The sequence below is a fragment of the Cokeromyces recurvatus genome (assembly GCF_025118155.1).
Source record: "Cokeromyces recurvatus strain NRRL 2243 chromosome Unknown BX663scaffold_5, whole genome shotgun sequence".
Taxonomy (NCBI): Eukaryota; Fungi; Mucoromycota; class Mucoromycetes; order Mucorales; family Mucoraceae; genus Cokeromyces; species Cokeromyces recurvatus.
The window spans coordinates 1,110,380-1,132,587 of NW_026251391.1; the positions used below are offsets into that span (position 1 = coordinate 1,110,380).

Below are 22,208 nucleotides of genomic sequence, written 5' to 3' on the forward strand. Positions count from 1 at the left end.
TTTATTAATTTTTTTGTTGGTCTTCCTATTTATGTGTATACAGATTTATATTGTTCTTTTTTTTTTTTTTTTTTTTTTTTTCTATTATAAACTAGAAAAGATTTCCGAAAAAATTGCTTTTACTATGATTTCTTTTTCTTTACAAAGTAAGTGAAAATTATTTTCGGGTTTGAGGAGAAAAACCTTTTTTCTCCAGTTTTATCTAATCTATTTTTATTTAAGGTTTAAACAAAACAGTAACAATAATTTATTTTGACAACTGAAAAATAGTGCACTTGTGCATATCATTTGGAAATTAAATGACAATTGTATATATCCATCCTAATACCTATATTATTAATTTATAGTATTAAGAATGCTTGATATCTTTGATAAAATAAGAAAAAAAAAAAAAAAAAAAAAAAAAAAAAAAAAAAAAAAACTCATATCCTTCATAGTCACAATTACCAAGAAATGTACATGTGCATTCTTCAATAATAATGTTGGTTTAAATTCTTAATCACACATAAATGTAGTTTGTGATTTATATATTTTTACTGAAAATGTTTGATTAGATTAGATAAAATTATTAATGATAATAGCGTACTTGTTTAAAAAGCATTATCTTAAAAATGAATAAAATAAAAGTTTGTATTTAGATAGTAACACATTTATTTATAAAGCATTGGGAGAAATACATAAAAAGTAAACAGGCATAAACTCTTATTTTAGTTATTAATTATTTATTGTTTTTACCCAACTAATTCCTATAACTTGAACGCTAAAAACAAACAATTCTGGTTTTTATTAGGTTCTTTTGCAAGTAACATGACTAAATTTCCGTAAAAGATTTTGCTTAAAAATAACATCCAAATCAACTATTGCAAGAACGAAAGCTAAAATAAAAAAAAAAAAAAAAAAAAAAAAAAAAAAAAAAAAAACATTTAAAATCCCCTAAAAATAAGCGGATTAGTTTGAAATGCTCCAACAGTTGATAGTTCATATTAAAATTAGTCTGTATATAGTAGCGTTTTCTAATAAAATTATTCTCACTTGTGCTTGTGTCTCACGATTTATTTTGTCTTTTTATATTCTTAACTATACAACTTTTTTTTTTTTTTGTGAATTCAAACTGCTATCTGGTCGAACATGATTAATCCTAAAACAACTCCTACTTTTGATACTGAGGGTGTATACACTGCTTATACTCCTATGGGCCCTACCAAGCCTAAAGACACAAAGGGACAGAACGTAAAGAATGGTGTCAAGGAAGCAATAAATGAAGCTGATAACCTACGTCTGGGTCTACCTTCATATGAAAGGATGGACACGGATGATGAGAAAAGTACCTCTACTACCGCAAATAAGCATCCTGTTTCTGAACCTTCTCCTTCTATTGTCAAGAAGAAAGCTATGACTTTCGACTCTATAACTGGCTTATACAAAAAATGTAAAATTGCCTATGATAAAGTTGAAGCATTAAGAGTAAAAGAAAGTGAACTCTTATTAAATGCTAATACTACAGAAGAGCAAGTCAATGAAATCCGTGAACAGCATAACAAAGCTGAACAAGTCTTTGTGCGTATAAAAGAGCTATATCATAAAACTCTAAATCAACAACCTACTGCATCTAAAGCTGAAATAGATCAAAGTAAATACAATATTAATAATAATAATAATAATAATAATTATAATTCTAAAGACTATATCGTTAATATTCCCAAAGGTGATAAATATAGTACCACCTACGAGAATAATGACCATTCTTTATTAAAACTGCTCCCAAAATTTAAATTATTGTCCTATGATAATAATGGTAAAAGTGGTAATGATAAAGATGCCTTCCAAAATGTGGATTCCTTTTTTGTCAATTTTGAACGAGTCTTCAGAATGTGCAATGCAAACATTCACAGTAAATGGAAGGATAGTCTTGCTATGTGTATAGGTAATGAGAACTTTGATTGGTATACTGAAACCATCGAAAAAAGAATAGACATTACCTACGAAGAAGCCAAAGAACAGATAAAGCATCATTTTGAATCGCCTGCACGAGCTACAGAAATGTTTAGAGCATTAACAAACTTACGTCAGTACCCACATGAGCCTGTCATAGATTATGGCAAAAGTTTCGTCCAAATTTGCAAAGCAGCTCAAGCCAAGGATGATGTGATGCTAGCACGAATGTATATAAACGGTTTGTTACCTTATCTACAAATCGGTATAAATACAAGCTTAACAAGTCTTTATGGCTCTTCTTACTTTTCTGCTGTGAAATCATTCCATGACGTGGAGAATCTTGTTGTAGGTTTAGAAGTTAACAACAAAGGCTCCTACGAAGATCAAATAAATGGTAATGGTAAACGCTCTAAAAACACTTCTGTCAAACGTGAAATTACAAATAGAAGTAAGCCATCTTATGAAAACCATAAAAAGCAAAAATATGAAAACTGTAAATTCTGTAACAAGCCATGGTTTAAAGGTCACAGATGCAAGGAATTTATGGAACACAAGAAAAGACCTAAAGAAACTGATAAACAAGAACAAAAACAAAATAATATGAAAATTCGTTCCATAAAAGCATCTAAAGATCTAAATAAATCTAAATGGGCAAAAGACGTCGATCAGTTATTAGACGACGCCATGGATGAAACAGAAGGTAAAAAAATCTTCAGTATAAAACAAGATTTTAATAACTTGTTAACTAATAATCCATTTTCTCTATATACTCCCTTGTTAATTCAAAAGATTAGAGCAATTGGTTTAATTGATACTGGTAGTGAAGTATCTGTAGTTAGTAAAAAATTTATGCACAATTCCTGAATCAATTGTACATTTAAATACACCACCTAATAAAATTGTCAATATTAGACAATACCCAATACCTTATAAATTAATGCCTAAATTGCGTGAAAGTATTAATGAATGGTTAGCAAATGGTACAATAAAAAAAGCTCCTGTTAATACTTCTTGGAACTTACCTTTAACACTTGCTGCAAAAAAGGATAGCCAAGGTAATAAAACAGATGAAAATAAACGTGTATGTTTAGACACCCGTGCTCTAAATCGTATCCTTATTGATGACGATGCGCAAAGTCTACCACATATACCTGATATTTTTCATAAGTTAGCTGGTAACGCTGTCTTCAGCACCTTTGATGCCATGAGTGCTTTCCATAGATTTAAAATTCATGATGCTGATCAACAAAAAACAGCATTTACTTTTGATGGCGTACAATACATGTTTGTAGGTAGTCCTTTTGGGATAAAATACCTTAGTAATGTATATCAAAGAGTCATGACACGCATCTTTGAGAATAATGAAAATGTAGCCTTCTTTGTTGATGATCTTGTTTGCTTTTCGAAAAATATGGAAGAACATATTATCCATGTAAAACAAGTACTAAAAACATTAAATAAAGTAAACTTGATTTTAAACATCGAGAAGTGTCATTTTGCTCAAAGAAGCATTAATCTGTTGGGTTTTACAGTGTCTAGTGAAGGAAAAAAGATAGATACGAGAAAACTATCTAATATTCAGGAATGGAAAACACCTCAAACGGGTCAAGAAATGCAGCAATTTTTAGGTTTAGTTAATTATTTACGAGATCATATTCCTAATGCTGCAGCCTTGATGGCACCTTTAGATCAGTTGCGAAATGCAAAAAATATAACTAACAAAGAATGGACACCGATCCATAAGAAACATTTTGAAGCCATAAAAAATATCTTACAATCTAACATAATTCTAAGCCCTCCTGATTTAAATCATCCATTCACGGTTTATACCGATGCTTCAGCATACGGTATTGGCGCAGTACTTTGTCAGGAATATATAACTCACAAAGATACAAATAATAAGGATGATAATGACGATAATAACAAGACACTAAAGTGTAATAGTCAAAATAACAATCTTAATAATAAAGTGTCTCAAAATACCATTATTACTGGTACAAAAAAAGTAATAAAATATATTGGTTTTATGGCTCGCTCTTTGTCTAAATCAGAAAGAAATTACAGCACTACGAAACGAGAACTTTTAGCTATTGTATTTGCCTTAAGGAAGTTCTGAAAGTTTCTATATGGCACTAAATTCACAATATTTTCTGATCATAGAGCATTAACATATCTACATACACAAAAATATGCTAACAGCATGATGTTAAACTGGCTTGATGATATATTAGATTATGATTTTGAAGTTATTCACTTACCAGGCATAGATAATGTTCTGGCGGATCGATTAAGCCGTTTATTTCCACCTATGGAAAAACTGGGGGAGGATATGACCCTCGATAAATATAATAAAATAAAATATAAAAAGAAAAATAAAATGGATAGCTGTAAAAAGATTAGAAACATCAAAAAGCAAAATGAGAAATTTAAAATAAACTATACAGAATATAAAAGTGGGGATTATATGACACCACCAGAAAGTGAAAGAAGAGCTATTCTAACAAAAGCTCATGTATTCGGACATTTTGGTGCCGAAAGTATAGTAAAAGCTATTCACAACGATGGCTTACATTGGCCGCATTTATTAGAAGATGCTGTTGAATTAGTAAAATCTTGTAAACCTTGCCAAAAGCATAATATTATAAAGCGTGGTTTCCATGGATTACGTCCCATATATAGTTACATACCGGGCGACCATTGGTCCATTGATTTGGCCGAGCTACCACAATCTAAAAATGGCTATAAACATTTACTCGTCATGATAGACATTTGCACTAGATTTTGTATTCTTCGATGTCTAAAAGATAAAAAAGCTGCTACAATTGTTGATACATTAGTAAAAGTGTTTAGTGACTTCGGTTACCCTAGAACTATAAGTTCTGATAATGAATTTGATACTATGATAATGCAACTGTTAAAAGAAAGTATGCACATAGATCACAATTTAATTACTCCATATAATAGCAGAAGCAATGGGCCTAGTGAAAGATATATTCAAACTGTAAAATTAGCTTTGGTAAAGGCAGTTGAGGGCGCTGGACCTGAATGGGATTTATTTGTTCCCGGGGTACAGCTAGCCATGAATAATAAAGTATCAAAAAGATTAAATACGCCTCCATTCAATTTAATGTTTGCTCGAAAAATGAATCCCTTTGAAGATTATAGTAAAGATAAAAATGAAAATAGTAAACCAATAACATATGAGCAACTAATAGATCGAATAGATCATATGTCAGAAGTAGTATTCCCTGTTATAAAAGACATAACTGACAAATATATAAATAACATGAAAGAAAAATACGATAAATACATAAATATTATTAAAGATTTTAAACCTGGTACACCAGTAATGATAAAAATACCAACTTTAAAAGGATCCTTAGCACCAAGTTACGAAGGCCCCTACTCTGTTGTGCGCAAAACAAGAGGTGGCTCTTACGTACTTCAAGACGAAACTGGAATGTTAATGTCCAGGAATTATTCACCTTCTGAATTAAAAGAAATTAGTCAAGATTGTATTGACGATAATAATAAAGATGAAGAAATATATGAAATAGAAGGTATATTAGATCATAAGGGTACCAGTAAAAACATAAAATATAAAGTACGATGGAAGGGTTATAGCAAGGATGACGATTCTTGGGCTACCCCTGATCAAATTGTACATGAATCTACTATTCAAACATATTGGAGACGTAAGTTAGGGAAAGATTATAAACCCTATAAAAATAGTAGACCTCTTTGTTATAGAACAAGCTCTGAATATAATCATAAGTAATATTATAATAGATGAATTACATGATAAAGGATAAACTATAAGCCTGAATATGAAATAAAACTCTGTACATAACATCTTGTAAATAATATAAAACTTATTGACATCCAATTGTCTAGATGTGTCAATTATAAGACATCATATCATTTCTACATATTTATTTTTATAACCTTGACAAAGGATTCAGGTCTTCTTTGATCCAATAAAATAAAACATAAAAGATATCAGGAACATATACTCAGATCAAACAAAAAAGTTTTTATTTAAAATCTCAATCAGATCATTATAACACCCAATAGATAATCCATAAATCAGTCTCTTGAATCAACAAGACGTATATATGAATACTAACACTGTTTCATGACTCATGTTCTTTGATGGTTATTTTTTATTTCTTTGATTTAGGATTTATTAATATAAATACAAGCAGTTGTGTAGACACAAAACAATCTTTAACCTTTAATTCTTCTATTTCATTTTTATTTTATCTTTTCTTTACATTGAATAAAAACAGTCTCAAACTATACTTTCTTTCGTTCTCTTTTTCTTTTCATTTTTCTTCCTCTTCTTATTTTTCTTTATTATATTACATTCCATTACAATGATGTCTTATAATTGATACATTTAGACAATTGGATGTCAATAAGTTTTATATTATTTACAAGATGTTATGTACAGAGTTTTATTTCATATTCAGGCTTATAGTTTATCCTCTATTATGTAATTCATCTATTATAATATTACTTATGCTTATATCCAGAACTTGTTCTATAACAAAACTAAGCCTCAGCTTAAAAAAAAAAAAACGAAGTAAACCAAGCCTCAGCTTAAAAAAAAAAAAAAAAAAAAAAAAAAAAAAAAAAAAAAAAAAGGAGGTAAACCAAGCCTCAGCTTAAAAAAAGGAGGTAAGCCAAATATACGCTTAAATAAAAACGAGGTAAACTTGCAGAATCCATTTTCTTTCAATTAAAAATGAATGTTTCTCGCGATTATGCATTATGCGTTTTATTTGGTTTGGAATTTACTGATAATAATGTTATAAAAGCAAGAAGTAAATTAGAAAGCTATGGTGACTTAGAAATCTGTTATGATTTATCAGAAAAAAATCCCATACTGGTTCCAAAGGAAAGAATTAACTATAATCCCTTCATCTACAAAAAGTATCTTTCACCAGCTCAACCAAAAACCAATAAAGTCGAGAACAATATATTGTTAAGTAAGTACATTAAAAACTTGTTGATGTCATGGTTGTAAGATTTATAACTTAATTCAATAAGATAAATAGTCATAATAGTACATATAGTGCACTTGTATGATAATTATGTCTATAGACATATTAAGTATTTTTACTCTTGTGTAGAAAAAATAATTAATAAAAGTCCTACATCTAAAAATATATCTTCTTTTGCTGAATATTGATTTATAAAAATAACTTTCCAAGTTAAACTGGAGTAAATCAAGAATAATGCAAGTACGCGTAATAATTGATTTTACTCAGAGAGCACATACTAGTTATAAAATAAATATATACAAAAGACATGGATGCAGATCTATAACAATCTTAGTAATCATTCTCTTTCTATAACTGTATTATCAAATACAATCTGTTATATTTTTTTTCTTCTAATTACTCATCATCCTTATCTACAAAATATATAAATACTCTTACACTAATAACTCTTATTTTATATAATATACTTGGATCGTAATTGAACTTAACTCTTAATAAAAACTTATTGACAAGTCTCAACGTACGTCTCCCGTCTGTTTTCTTTTATTTATATTTTAATTCTTAAATTTACTTAAACCACAACAATGTTCTTTGACGGTTATTTTTATTTCTTTGATTCAGGATTCATTAATATATATACAAGCAGTTGTGTAGACACAAAACAACCTTTAACTTTAAATTCTTATTTTTTATTTTTATTTTTCTTTGATTGAATAAAAACAGGCTCAAAGTATACTTTCTTTAGCTTCCTTCCTCTCTCCTTTTTCTTTCTCTTCTCTTTTTGTTTTTCTTTAAAGTATTACGTTCCATCACGATACCTCGTCTTTTTTAAGTGCATATTTAGTGAACCTCGTCTTTTTTATGCGCACATTTAGTGAACCTCGTCTTTTTTGAGTGCATATTTAGTGAACCTCGTCTTTTTTGAGTGCATATTTATTTTACCTCGTCTTTTTTATGCGCACATTTAGTGAACCTCGTCTTTTTTGAGTGCATATTTATTTTACCTCGTCTTTTTTGAGTGCATATTTATTTTACCTCGTCTTTTTTGAGTGTACATTTAGTGAACCTCGTCTTTTTTATGCGCACATTTAGTGAACCTCGTCTTTTTTGAGTGCATATTTAGTGAACCTCGTCTTTTTTATACGCACATTTAGTGAACCTCGTCTTTTTTAAGCGCACCGTGATATTTTTTTTTAAAATATCAAATAAAAAATAATATCAAGACAAAAAGAGTCAACGAGACTGAACAATAATTCTATAGTCAATTATTTTTTTTTATGAATTTAAATTGATGAGGTATTTATAAGAATTGTTATAGAGGTCTGAGGATAAGATGTGAATCAGAAAAGTGTTAGTTACGACCGAATTAGGTATATTGTTGACAACGAAGTGTTAGTGATTTTAATATTATTAGATGGAGCGGATTAAGAGAGAGTTAGGATAGAATTTCTTAAATGAATTTATGATCCGCATGTTTGATCATAAAACATTGTTATGATTGCAGTCGTCTTTATAACTAAATTAACAGAAATAAACCATCATTTATTACATAATAAAGAGGTTATTCACATAAAACTAGTATATTGAACTTCACAGCATAATATTTATTCTACATTCAGTTTTAATAATAGACATTGTTAGAATGTTCGAGCAATAATAATAATTATATACATAATTCAAACAGGATTATGACTGGTGTATTCAATTACATAATTGTTCTTGAGTGATACATATCATATATACATTGATAATATTGAATATTGTTAAGTAATGAAATCTTATACAATGATAATGATAGTAACTCATAAATAATTGGTATTGCTGCAGCTAGACATATTCACTGAGAATTAATATTGATGTGTCGCAGTTCAATAATAATGATTCGTTATGTTTCTAGGAACAGCGACAACTCAGGGAGAAAAAAGGAATAAAGATATATCTTATTGATCGCAGAATTATTCGGAGACAATGTTTTATGTAAAACACTTTATTATAGTAAACTTGCTTATCTAAATCATATTTCCATTGATAACACTTACCTTGTAAAAACATATAAATAGCCGTTGATTTTTCCATATAATTTTTAATTGTACAATTTTTGTATTATTGATAAACTATACAAAGTTTTCACAGACTTGTCTTTTGTTTATTTCTCTTTCTCTATCTTTTTGCTAATCAAAACACATGGGACAGGAGTGATAATTTGATCGTCTATGGTCTGACTGGTCACAACTACTGCATGTAGGCTGATTGATAACAGTCGAACGCTCAATATGAGCAGTACAATCCTTATGAGATTGGCGAACATCCCCTGATTTTGCTCAATGAGGACAAATTATTTCTATCATTTTAATAATTCAATAGATATAATATTTTAAATGATGTAAATAATAATTTTATTAAAATCTATCGATAAAAGTAATTCTTTGATAATTTACAATATATATAATTTGGTGATCCTTTAGTAACTCTTATTATATTTGTTTTATAAAAAAAAAGTTTTACAAATTTTTATAATTAATTTTAAAGAATATCGTACACATTTGAAGACTTCTTTTGTGACCATAAAATAAATAATATTTAGCAGCAAATTTACGAATTTTACAAAACGGAAGTATTTTAATTAATAGATATTTAGAATCTCTGGTGCAATTTAGACTATCAACTAGAAGAATGTTTATCATTATAATTTGATCCAACAAAACCAGTATTATGTTCAGTTTGATTCTGTTTTTTCGTATAGCGAATACTAAACTTGTTCGTTGAAGGTTGGTCAAAGTGTTTAAGTCCAGAAATAAGTACAGAGATGATAACAGTAACCGGTTTCTTGCTAGACATAACGATAGGTATATGAAAAAGAACCAAAATTCAACCACAATGTAAGACTATTTGATAATTATAAATAAAGATGTTACTGAAAAAGTTTTACATGATTTGTAAATAATAAACTTAACTTCTTTAATGCATATTTGAGTACGGAAATTTTGTAAGCAATATTGATGCAAACCATGCGCACAAGATCGATGACCGTCCACCCTCGGTACATTTTGATTTCACCATAAACAGGCGGGTTGAACCGAACAAAAGTCTTGTCCTTACCCTTACTGATAGCAGCCATTTTTTAAGTAGCAAATACTTTAAGTAGCAAATAAGGGAAGTAAGAAGGCAGGGACCAAAATGCGTAAAGCCTGAGCTGTTGGAGCTACAGGTCCTAGTTTGCGCATTCTGTTATCATCGACTCAATCACCTCAAAGAGTAACATAATCCTTGTACACATAGGAATTGCGAGCGGCCACCCTCGGTACATTTTGATTTCACCATAAACAGGCGGGTTGAACCGAACAAAAGTCTTGTCCTTACCCTTACTGATAGCAGCCATTCTTTAAGTAGCAAATACTTTAAGTAGCAAATAAGGGAAGTAAGAAGGCAGGGACCAAAATGCGTAAAGCCTGAGCTGTTGGAGCTACAGGTCCTAGTTTACGCATTCCGTGCTCACAATTTATTCATAGCATCACGGCTGTACCATCAAATAAATATTAGATCAAGTTGTCAGTAAAATTAGTGACAATTACCTTTAATTCTTGAGAATCCTTAATGAAGAACCAGCAGATGAGTAGACGTCATTATATGAGAGCTGTGAAGAATAGAAGAGGAAGAGAGGGAAAAAGAAAAAAAGAAAGAGTTGGGGTTGACGCATGCATCATATGGAGCAGACGTCATCAAATACAGCGTACGCACTTATATGCCGGACATTCAAAATAAAAAATAAAATTCATGCTTTTTAGTAACCACAAATTACTTCCCTCAGCACCTTACTCTTTTTTTCAATTGAGGATGGTAAAAAAATCTTTAAATTCTGCAGTTATTCAAGAGCTTAAAAAGAATCCATCCTTAGACTACTTTAGCTTCGCAAAAGCTAAAAATAGAAACATGTCAAGGACCAATTTAACGTATTCAATCATACTCGAAAGAGTAATCAAGAATGGTACCCAAAAGCAAAAAAAGATCGCAAAAAAGCAAAAAGATTTATTTAGCGTTAGTTGTTGCATCTTTTTTTAATAATCGAAGTAATGTAATTCTCACTGGCATTTATAGGAACGAAAAAAAGAGAATTCTGACTTTGCGTCAGAATACAAAAGGTATTGGACTCAATACACTGCTCAGGATTTAAACCAAAAACTCAGTGATATTGCCTCAAATGCCGCTTTATCATTAAGCGAAATCACATGGAGCTATATTGAAGACAATACGAGAAGAGTAAGTCTGATAAATTGAGAAGTATGCGTTTCGTCTGTATTAATAATTCTTTTCTAATTTATCAACTAGACATTTGGTCAAACAGTAGTCACAAACCCCTTACAAACAGCCTCAGACCTTTCACCAACAGACTCAAATTACCCGTCAACGGCCTCAAGCTCCCCACCAATATCGTCTACAAACAACCCAGATAACTTACAAAGTTTTCTGGAGTATAGTGAAGATCTTGAGAATGAGTAAGTTTGTCCTAGTTGTATTTCTGTAAATATTGCTAAGTAAGTTTTTTATAGTTTGTTAAGTATGTATATCATAGATTTAAGTGATACTGTAACTGTAAATGTGTTAGAGCAAACCCTTAACAAAGCCACCTATGATGAGATTAATAATGATTGTATCCTCAAAGCTTATCCCCTAACCAACGAATGTAGGGATCTTTTAGAAAGGATATCTAGTTGTCCACCCGCTCTTTCGCCAATTAGAAAATTGCTAATGAATTATGTTGAGTTTTCCAATAATAGTAAATTTGATCCTTATCTTCATAATGATTATGAATTTATTCATGACATCGTATTTCATTTGTAAGTTTTATTATAGAGTTGTTCACCTTTTATATATAACACTAATTCATTCTGATTATACATTCTCCTAGCTTAAAATTATGCGAAAGCCCAATGAACCCTATCTCTCAAACTTTGAAAGAACGCACCGCTGCTACTTGGATTTCGTTTCCAATAATTAATTCGCTTTTTTTACAATTCCAAGACATAATCGAATTTAAATGGTAATTATCAGTTTTTTCCTGCATTTGCTATCTGACTCATGTTATCATTTAGGATTGAGGTTCTTCATTTGGATTTAGACAACAGCAAGATTGATGGATTAGCAATTGAAAGAAAAAGCAAGTCAATGGTCATTATTATAGAGTTTGCAGGAGGCTCTAACACACATACAGAAACAAAATTGGAGAGTGATTGTATTAAAATTTACAAAAATGCAATTAAAAGTTTAAAAAACGATGTTAAAAAAAAGCGTTTGTTTACAGTTCTTTATTACAGTAAGTAAAAATACTATGCTAATAAAATGCAAATGTATGAACTAAAATCGCAATAAATAGATAATACTATTTTCTTTGAGAGCTTAACAATCCATAATGAATACTATGTAAGAAAAAGACATCTAGAATTATCTATGCCTCAAAATCCTAGAGGTCTTAAATCGTTTGCTGCCCTCCTACCAACTGTGCTTTCTTGGCGCCAAGCTGTTATTGATTCAGTCGAGTGAAGTTTTTTACTTTTTTTAATTTTTTCATTGATGATAATAAAGCTGATATTCTACTATAAAAATTGCTATTCACTTTTAATAAAAGCTGTAATGTGTGTGCGTGTGTTTTTTTTTGAAATTGACAACCATATTTGCCTAAGTGGACATTATGTTTTTTAAGTAATGGACGATATGATTTTTCAAAAGCGGCTATTATTTTTGCTCAAACTGACAACTACATTTTAATAATTGCCATTTGTTTTTGGCTCAACGACATTTATTTTTCATAAAGTGACAAAATTTACCAGACGCACTGTATTCTATTATTTTAAGGGGTAATTGAAACTATAACAACAAAATGATACAATGAAATACAACAAAACCAAAAAAAAAAAAAAAACAAAAAAAAAAAAAACAAAAAGCAAAATAATTATTTTATAAGCCAAATTATGTTTATAAATATAAATAGGATATGTATTACATTAACAAATGAGCTTTTTTTTTTTTTTGTTAAGCCTAAAAAAAATATACATGTATAAAAATAGAAATTATTATTAAAATCTAAAGAAAAGCCGAGAACATGACCGCAACTAAAGATAACAAAATAGGTGCTGCTGTTAATGATACCATGATATTACTTGTTGCTTCCGATATGGAACCACCTGTTGTTGTAGATGATGTTGACGCTGTTGATTCATATACATTACATTGCAACTGCTTTTCATGATAGGTGACGTTATTTAACTGAGCCGTAATTTGTAAAGCATCTCCGTTATTATAGAAATCCACTTCTAAAAAGTTAGGTTGTCTGCCAAAGACATGAGTGCATTGTTCTGCCTGTTTTAGTAGCGAACCATCTCCATTTGTAACATCCGAAGTGCCCTTCTGAGGTATTTCAATTGTGGTCGAGCCTAAAGTTAAGGTACCATATAAAAAGTGATTCATGACATACATCACTTTAGTTGGATTCTCGGGTGGATTAGGTCGGTCGATAATACACTCAAAAGATGATTCATTACGATTATTATAAGGTGTTTCAAACACAAAATCCCACTCTCTCATTAACCTACAAGAAAAAATTGTTTAATTGATAGATAAATGTATTCTTTTTTTTTTTTTTACCATGGTAACTCTTTACTATTAGCTCCTTCATCTATAAAGTTGATAACTCGTTTACCGGATGCTATCAATTCTCCTAACGTAGGCCATGTAAAATTTTCAAATGGTTGTGTATAAACATAATCGATCAATCCACTATTTGTATAAGCTGTCTTGAAAGCGTCTGTACCAAAGGACCCTAAATTATTCCACATAATAGTGATTACTTCATTCGGGTTTGCTTTAAGCCAGTTAGTGATGGTAGAAAGCGTATCAACAGCAGGACCAGCGTTAAGGATAGTGCAGGATGTATGACAGAGTTGAATAGAAGATGAATTAGTCATCTTGATAGCCGATAACTTTAGGCCTCGAACACCATCATCTAGTTGAATATTAACTGGGCAAGCTTGATTAGCAGCTGGGTTAGCTATGTAACTATAAGAATTATGAGTCATCAAGTAAGTCAGTGTTTGATACTGTTTTGAACAGAATTCTGCATAACCATTGCATAGTTGTTGTGCCTGTGTGATGGTAGCTGTTGTTAATAGCAAAATGGCAATAGATAAAAATTTCATTTTTTTTTCTATAAAACAAAAACTAAAAATAAAGAAAAGAAAGAAGAATTTTTTTTTCCTTTTTTTTTTTTTTAGTAGCTTAATAGTGATGAAGGAAGGAGGAGAACGGACAACAACACTAGCGGATGATGAAATTTACAAAGCCTAATTTTTTGCCAAGGAATCAAGTTACCCAGAAAAAACGTACACACACATTTATCTAGAGACATATTCCCTTAACGTATTCTTCTTTAAAAGAAAAAAAAAATAAGAGCAATAAAATGATAATGTAAACATTTAATAGAGGTAGTATAAAATGCACTTACACAGTATGTTACTGAAAATAGGATGATAAAAGACTAAAAATGAACTAACATGATCTTACATGCGTAACGCAATAATTAATTACGATCAATCATTTTTATTTTTATTATTTTTTATAAATTAAAATTTATAAAGCGACCTATGAGCACATAATATGTTTGTTATATTGGATTTCCCAGGTCAGTTCAAATTATGTGGAAAAAAAAAAGTATATAAAAAACCTCTTACGGGACAAGAGGTAAAAAGGTAAAGGAAAGGAAGAAGAGAAGGTGAGAAAGAAAGGGGAAATATTGCTAACAAGTTTAAAGGGAAAACCAGTTGAGTAATTTCCTGTCTGAGGCAAGAAGTAGAGGAGATAGTTTATCGTGTAATAGGTAACCCATTTCCTGTAGAATAGTGCACATATCTGGCCAACGATAGAGCCAGGCAGAAATTTCCTGAGAATTTCAGTACTTGTGCTGAGGGAGATGATTTAAAATAAAGGAAAGAAGATCTGCGACGGATTGTGGCAAGAATAAACGAGTGTGCATGTGCAAGCATTTAGTGGTGTGTGACCGCAATAATTAATTAAAGTATATCCACTCTCAAATCGAACATTTTTTGAACTCAGTGGTACATTTTTAGAAAACAAAATGGAACATTTAACCAATTAAATTCGAACAAAGTTTGAACTTAATTTGGACCTAAGTCTGAACATTATCTTTACCTTTATAATAAGCTTATTTTTTTTTTTAACATGAAGACGGGTCCGGTAACATTACTAATGAAGATGAAACTGAGGCTATGGATTTTGAGATTGAAGACAATCCTTACAATTTAAATAAACTGACTGATTTCGAGGAGTACCTGAAAAAACAAACCTTTGGACGTCGAAATGTCTGATAACAACAGTATAGAAGCTGGTATTAGTAATAGCATAAGAGTTACTGGTTCAGATAAAGGCCAGAAATATATGTTTCACGATGGAACTACCCGTGGGTTGTTATTGTTTTTTATTGGGGGCTACAAGAAGGCCTATCTGTTCATGCCGCGGCTTTAAGAGCCAATATGAGCCATAGTACAGTAAATAACTGGTATCAGAAGTACCCAAGCGACCCTGATAATTATGAAATGAAAAAAAAAAGACCAACCGTAGTAGCAGTAGACCCGTTTCTAAACTTAAGGAACCGCACAAACGACATTTGATCGATTTTTTTGATGAAAATTCATTTGCTGCTATAACTGATGCTGTAGAAAGTTTGACAACTGCTTTTGAAGGGCTTAATATTAAGAAGTCAAGAGTTCATGAGTTTATGAAAGACGAATGTAAACCCTCTTTAAGAGTCGCAACGTTGCATCCAGACCCTCGTAACGATGAAAGACATATCGAAAAAAGATTGAAGTAGGCACAAGTGTGGTTGGACACAGACATGGACTTTACAAAAAACTGTGTTTTTATTGACGAGTCCAGTTTTGACATAAATATGAGACGCAGTAGAGCATGGTTTAAAAAGGGTACCGAAGCTATAATTCCTACTTCAGGTACTAGAGCAGTATCACATACTGTTATTGGAGCAATCTCGGCCATAGGTGTTGTTAATATACATTATTGTTTATCACATCTCTGTACACAAACGGTAAATAATAATAGCCGTGTGATGTTATCAGTGCAATTCATCCAATAAATTTTGTTGGACTATAAAAAATGACAGTTATTCTGTAGCAGTGACAAAATTTAATGGATTAACTGTAGTACAGTAAAACGGTCACTTTGAGAAAATTGAAGGTCTGTAACCAAAGAATAAATGTCAATTTCCAAAAAAAAAAAAAAAAAAAAAAAAAACTCACCATAGAATATACGGACTGGAAAGGACGAATTGGATATATGACGCAACTATTTTTTTTTCCAAGGTGTGGTGATTGTACATCAAGTTGATTCATTATATATACCAAAATTGTTATTGAAACTGGATAATTTTCGATCAACTTTGAAACGGCTTTACGCATGGAAAGAGATGAAAATAAAAATTAGCAATGAAATAAAACTAGTGGCTTTTGAAGAGCAGCGAGAATATATGGCAGTGGATATTTCTACTTCCCATCGTGAAATTGTCTATAGCCCACCGCGATCACCAAAACTTATGATAACACCTTTTTTCACACCAACAAGACCTAATAAAAGGAAAACACCTCATGAGTATTATCAGAATGAAAACGAGGAGTAGGCGTTGCAGCAACCAAATGAAATTATATTATATTTATTTTCTATTACTCAAATAAAGAAGTGGTATTTCTTATGATTAAGCTGAGTTTCAGATCAGGGTGAGATCCAAGGTAAATTACGTTTCTAGACTTTGTATGGCTTGTTGTATCAGGATCGTAATTTACCCACTAATTTATAAAATTCTATCCTTGCTAAATTCTTGAGTATAATTAAGGCTCTCAAAACACGAAGGAGTTATAACTAATCACTCAAAGAAGAACAGGGAAGAGAGGATGTTTTATTATTTTGATTATTATTCCTAATTTCTAGTTTACTCGTGATAACACTAGTACACTTGTATCACTTCCACAATTTAGGTTCCTGGACCAGGTTTTATCCTCTCATCTGATCACTGTCACCTTATCACGGTTTGACTGCTCTTTAAGTAATATAAACGTTTCTGTTAGTCAATACCGTCTCTAATAAGTCAAAAATTGACCTAAATAATACTTCTTTTTTTTATTAAATTCAAATTCTAAACAGCTTTTATACTTTTATTTTGAAACTAATGGCAAATATATATAAATAAATATATATATTACAGAGATGGACAGGAGAATGTTTACAACGATCTAGGGATAAAAGTTTTTGACCCAATGAATGATGTTCTAACGCAAATCACAGACCCTAACATTGTCCTCTACGAAACTATAGCCACACAGAGCTCATATTTAGAAGCTCGCAAATCTATTAAAAAAAATGTTAAGAAAAACGATAAACCCAAACTGAAGCAGAATTATGTATAATGATTATAACGATAATACAAGAGAGGTTTTTTTTTTTTTTTTTGGAAATTGACATTTATTCTTTGGTTACAGACCTTCAATTTTCTCAAAGTGACAAAATTTACTGTTCTTACTGGATAACATTGTGCAGTCAACATATCATGGATTGATAATATACACGTTGTACAATGAATTACTATAATAGATAATTATACACTATTTTCACAAATTATTCGTGCACCTTCAGGAAAAAAATTTGTGTAGTTTAAAAATAAAAATTGATTTAGGCTCAGAAAAAAAATTCATTCAAATTAATTTTAAAAATTCATGATTTATTATTGCATGAAGTGCACGAAAAAAAAACAAGAAAACTACATTGGCTTACAGTTCAAACAGTCTTCGAATTTAGCAGCTGAGTATCTGCAGAATCCTTGAAGATCACTCAAAAGGATTCTGTTGCATGCATCCCCAATTCTAGACGACAATGTCTCTTCCTGCAAAAGCTCTTCTCTTTTAAGCTTGCTTTTACATACTGACCAAAATTGTTCAATTGGGTTGAGCTCAGGGGAGTAAGCTGGAAGATAAACACAGCCGTAGCCGCGTTGCTCAATGTATTTTCTGATATCAGCATGCTTGTGAATAGGAGCATTGTCCATAACAATGTAATTGTCCTTAAATTGCTCATGCTGATCCAAAATATCAAGGGTACTTGTAATGAAATTGAAGTAGTGCCCAGTGACAGTTCCGCCTTTGGTATTTCCAGTAGCCTGAGTACTACCTGCTGTCTTTCTCTTCTTCAAAGGGACAGGTGCTCTTGGTCTTCTTACTTTGATGTTTACTACACCATAAGGAGAGATAACACCCAAAATAGTTGTTGTTTTGGCTTTTGTCTTGGGTACAACTACAACAGCACGGCTTCCTTTTTTTGACCATGCTACAGAGCGCTTCATGTTGATATGGAAAGCTGCCTCGTCAATAAAGACGCAGTTACTCGTGAAATCAAGGTCTGTTTCATTCCATCTTACTACCCAATCATGTCTCTCCTGAATTTTTTCAGGGCTGTTTCGCTCTACTGAGTGGAAGTGTGCTTTCTTCAAACTAATTCTGCACTTTTTGGTCACAAAGTTGTAAAGAGCAGTTTTTGAAATAGATAGGTCCTCAAACTTGCTTGTCAAATTGTCCATCATCTCCTCCAAAACTAAACTTGACTTATCATCAATAAGCTCTTTCAAGAATTGTTCATGCTCTTCTTTCAAGATAGGTGGTCTTCCCACAGGTCTGCCACTACCCTTTTTTCTTTCAATCACTTCCTCTGGATTCTGGCTTTCTTTTTTGTACCAACTTTGAGCAGTGGTCTCTGGCATTTTAAGGGCTCTAGCTGCTTCTCTTATGCCCATGTTTTTCTCATAAATAAGAAAAAAAAATCGCTCCTTATCTTCAGGTTTGTAGCGTCTGTAGGTTCTCTTGCCCTTTTCAGATGTTTGGTCATTAGTATTGGACTCCTCAGACAGCTTCTCTTCTTTTTCATGTTCCATTCTCTCAGGTGGCTTTACGTCGAAGTACTGGTTCAAATCCGTTACATTTTCAAGCGGATAAGTTTCATCATCCACTTCCATATCAATCGTAAAAACTTCATTTCCCTGGTCATCTAACATGTTTCCTTTTCCGTCTTCGTGAATAAAAGAGTCCATACTGAATTGAATATAAAGTGAGAAAGAAAGGCTCCTGATACTGCGCGAAATTTTTTTCTTTAATTGCACGAAACTATTTCCTTTTAATGGCCGAAGTTTATTCCTGAGCCTAAATCAATTTTTATTTTTAAACTGCACAGATTTTTTTCCTGAAGGTGCACGAATAATTTGTGAAAATAGTGTACACTATTTCAGAAAAAAATCGCACACTTTCTGAATAGTTGCTATTTGATTTTTTATCAACAATGTCTTCTGAACCAACTTTCTCTTTTGACATAAAATTTTGCAGGCGCCCAATTATCATGATTTAACTTGTGGTCTTTATTTTTGTGTTATCCACATGATTTTCTATTTTATGCACAGCATAGTTCGATACATTATAAGTTATTACGCTGTTACCACATGTTTATTCCATTTATATATATATGGGAGGTCGTTATGACCCCCCTAAGTTTTTATTATAAATAATTAGGCGTAGTGGCTCATGATCTTAACATTTATAAGGAAAGTTTTTTGGATTATTATTTTCGCTTAAAAGTCTAGTGGAGTGAGTGGAGAGGAAGAGGATAAATTATAAATGAATTAAGGAAATAAAAGGCGCTAATCTACTGAACAATTTTAGGCACCAGAACGAGAAACAGAATGTCCAAGCGGATCATACAATAATTTGAACGGACATGGTGAAACCGGATGTGGGCATCTACCCCACTTGAACACAAACATAAACACAGACAATCAACATCTTCTACACCCCTACAGCCAGAGGACCTACATAACCTTTACCCAAAGCGAATGATTCGATTACGCCTGAAGGCTTTAACCCATATTGCTTGATTTTGCTTCTATAAAAAGTATAAAATTAGTATACTGAAAGTATAAATTTGCAAGCGTCAACCAGAATAACACCAAGGCAAACGTTCTCGATAGACACCTTACTTGACAAGCAAATAAGTCAACTCTTTTTTTCATTTAGTTGCGTCGCAGCTAAGGATATCTGCCTAGCCTACGGAGAACGTTCACAGTTAACACTACTTCCATGCCCTGTGCAATCCTACAGCATGGACTTAGATATCACAGAGATATCAAAGAGATATATGGTATCTGCGTAACTGCGTCCTTGATGTCATTCAAGATTTACAATTTGTCTTCATAACGTTCTCGATAGACACCTTACTTGACAAGCAAATAAGTCAACTCTTTTTTTCATTTAGTTGCGTCGCAGCTAAGGATATCTGCCTAGCCTACGGAGAACGTTCACAGTTAACACTACTTCCATGCCCTGTGCAATCCTACAGCATGGACTTAGATATCACAGAGATATCGAAGAGATATATGGTATCTGCGTAACTGTGTTTGTTTATGAAGAAAAAAGGGCTTTAGAAATAAATAAATACTTAGCTTCAACAATTGTTCAATTTTAGTTTTAAGCAATTAAAATTTCCATCAAATTTGTTAAATGCTTACGTGTTTATGGAAATGGAGGAAAAAAGTCTTGGATAAAAAAAAAAAAAATAATTGTTGACGTGTTGAAGAAAAAAAAGTCACACATTGGTTTTGTACTGTGTTTTCCAAATTATTTGAAACATGAATTCGATTTTTTTGAAATACAAATTCAAATTATTTGAAATAGAAATTCCATTCATTTTCAAAGATAAATGTAATTAATTGGAAAAAAAAATTAAAGACAAGTTAAATAACAAGATATTCGTTTATTTTCTAAAGATACTATAACCACATACTTTCTTCACTCAAAGAATAAAACCGATTGCGTAATAATACAGTTGAAACTGTTTTATGCGTTTCTTATGTAATTATTCATTATCGAAAGAGTTTGTTTTGGTCTTATATTTATAATAATTACAACAGATAACATTTAATATATCAGAATATATCAAACCCTGATTATAAAAACCGCATAGCTTTTATTCTTATCACTTCTTCTTTCCTTTTCTCTACTTATTACAGCTTTCATAGTATGAAACGTAAAGGGAAATTCCCCTTGACCCTAAAGAAGAGAGGGTCACTCATAAAAAAAGAGGTATGTAACAGAATAAGGAAAGGATTACCTAATAGTATGCACACTCATAGTGTCTTTGTAATAGCGAGTAAAACTCTTCCCAAACCTGCTGCTGCTACTACCAACTATGATGAACTCCTAGAAGACTCTGACGATAATTTTCTACCACAAATAAAACTTCGCAAGAGAACAAGTAAGCTTCATTATATTGAACTAACAAAGTAAAAACTGATAAATGGAAATTAAGGTCAAGAAAACTTATCATTCAAGAACTATAAAGAATATGAAGAAACAGAGCGTACCACTGTCCAATAAAAACAATCGACTGAACAAGATAATCCTTTATTTTTTTTTTGACAATAACACTCACAGCTTTATCAGTTAAAACTACTCATGTTAAAAAAGACAAAGGTAAAGGAAAGACAATTGATATAGCTCCTACTACCAAAGAAAAAGGTAAGGTCTACTCCCACTATATGATTGCAAAGCCAAGTCTGTTCAAATAGATCAACATAGACTTTTAATTCAAACAAATGATTATTCTTTTGAATTTCACTTTAAAAAGAAATCCAAAAAGTCAGAAAAGAATACTACTGCTGATGAATTGACTCCTATGTATTTTGCTGATGATGCACTTATTTGGGCTATAGATCCTGAACAAACTGATATTTATACTGCTGTTGACTCTGGTACTTCTGACAAGAAGAAAAGGATCTCTACTGCTCCCAAAGATAACCAGACCACCGACTTATCTAAGAAAAGAATTATTGCCTTTGGTAATGCTAAATTTGGTAGCTCTGTAAAAGGAAAACTTCCTGATTCTACTAGACGGATAATGGGCGCAATTAAGAAAATGTCTAAAGAATTAAAAGGAAACACTTTTATCTATGTTGATGAATATTTGACTAGTCAAGCATGTAACCATTGTAAAAATTGAAACTTGACTAATATTACTACAACCGAATCGAAGCGTAAACTTCATGCTGTACTCAAGTGCAACTCTTGCAGTACGGTATGGAATCGTGATGTGATGGATGCTAAAAACATAAACTACATTTCTACGTACGTGTCACAACATAAAAATAAAAGACCTCCTGAA

The 22,208-nt window shown here is 31.4% G+C and overlaps 4 protein-coding genes across 4 annotated transcripts; 3 read left to right on the forward strand and 1 right to left on the reverse strand.

The window, feature by feature from the left end:
• Window positions 1–6,672: 6,672 nt before the first annotated feature.
• On the forward strand, window positions 6,673–7,106 carry BX663DRAFT_500965 (uncharacterized protein). Its single transcript, XM_051526412.1, has 2 exons — window positions 6,673–6,926; window positions 6,988–7,106. Exons 1-2 carry the CDS (start codon window positions 6,683–6,685, stop codon window positions 6,993–6,995), a joined length of 252 nt encoding a protein of 83 aa, XP_051385790.1. The 5' UTR covers window positions 6,673–6,682; the 3' UTR covers window positions 6,996–7,106.
• A 3,484-nt stretch (window positions 7,107–10,590) lies between these two features.
• On the forward strand, window positions 10,591–12,852 carry BX663DRAFT_500967 (uncharacterized protein). The gene is made up of 7 exons (XM_051526413.1): window positions 10,591–10,976; window positions 11,037–11,198; window positions 11,268–11,434; window positions 11,489–11,776; window positions 11,848–11,979; window positions 12,032–12,252; window positions 12,313–12,852. Exons 1-7 carry the CDS (start codon window positions 10,716–10,718, stop codon window positions 12,477–12,479), a joined length of 1,398 nt encoding a protein of 465 aa, XP_051385791.1. The 5' UTR covers window positions 10,591–10,715; the 3' UTR covers window positions 12,480–12,852.
• Window positions 12,853–12,895: 43 nt separating this feature from the next.
• Window positions 12,896–14,203, reverse strand: BX663DRAFT_468595 (PLC-like phosphodiesterase). The gene is made up of 2 exons (XM_051524095.1): window positions 13,581–14,203; window positions 12,896–13,524 (listed from the first exon to the last, which is right to left on the reverse strand). Exons 1-2 carry the CDS (start codon window positions 14,129–14,131, stop codon window positions 13,020–13,022), a joined length of 1,056 nt encoding a protein of 351 aa, XP_051385792.1. The 5' UTR covers window positions 14,132–14,203; the 3' UTR covers window positions 12,896–13,019.
• A 7,519-nt stretch (window positions 14,204–21,722) lies between these two features.
• BX663DRAFT_500979 (uncharacterized protein) lies at window positions 21,723–22,035 on the forward strand (the record flags this gene model as incomplete). Its single annotated transcript, XM_051526414.1, has 2 exons — window positions 21,723–21,885; window positions 21,916–22,035. Coding segments are annotated over 2 exons (283 nt in total), but the record flags the coding sequence as incomplete, so codon positions are not given.
• Window positions 22,036–22,208: the final 173 nt, after the last annotated feature.

Bases quoted from the DNA above. Each gene is read 5' to 3' on its own strand.
- BX663DRAFT_500965 (XM_051526412.1), top strand. From the start codon at position 6,683: ATGAATGTTTCTCGCGATTATGCATTATGCGTTTTATTTGGTTTGGAA.
- BX663DRAFT_500967 (XM_051526413.1), top strand. From the start codon at position 10,716: ATGCTTTTTAGTAACCACAAATTACTTCCCTCAGCACCTTACTCTTTT. The intron at 11,199-11,267 runs GTAAGTCTGATA...TTTATCAACTAG, and splicing joins TTGAAGACAATACGAGAAGA to ACATTTGGTCAAACAGTAGT. The intron at 11,980-12,031 runs GTAATTATCAGT...GTTATCATTTAG, and splicing joins GACATAATCGAATTTAAATG to GATTGAGGTTCTTCATTTGG.
- BX663DRAFT_468595 (XM_051524095.1), bottom strand. From the start codon at position 14,131: ATGAAATTTTTATCTATTGCCATTTTGCTATTAACAACAGCTACCATC. The intron at 13,525-13,580 runs GTAAAAAAAAAA...TTTTTCTTGTAG, and splicing joins AATAGTAAAGAGTTACCATG to GTTAATGAGAGAGTGGGATT.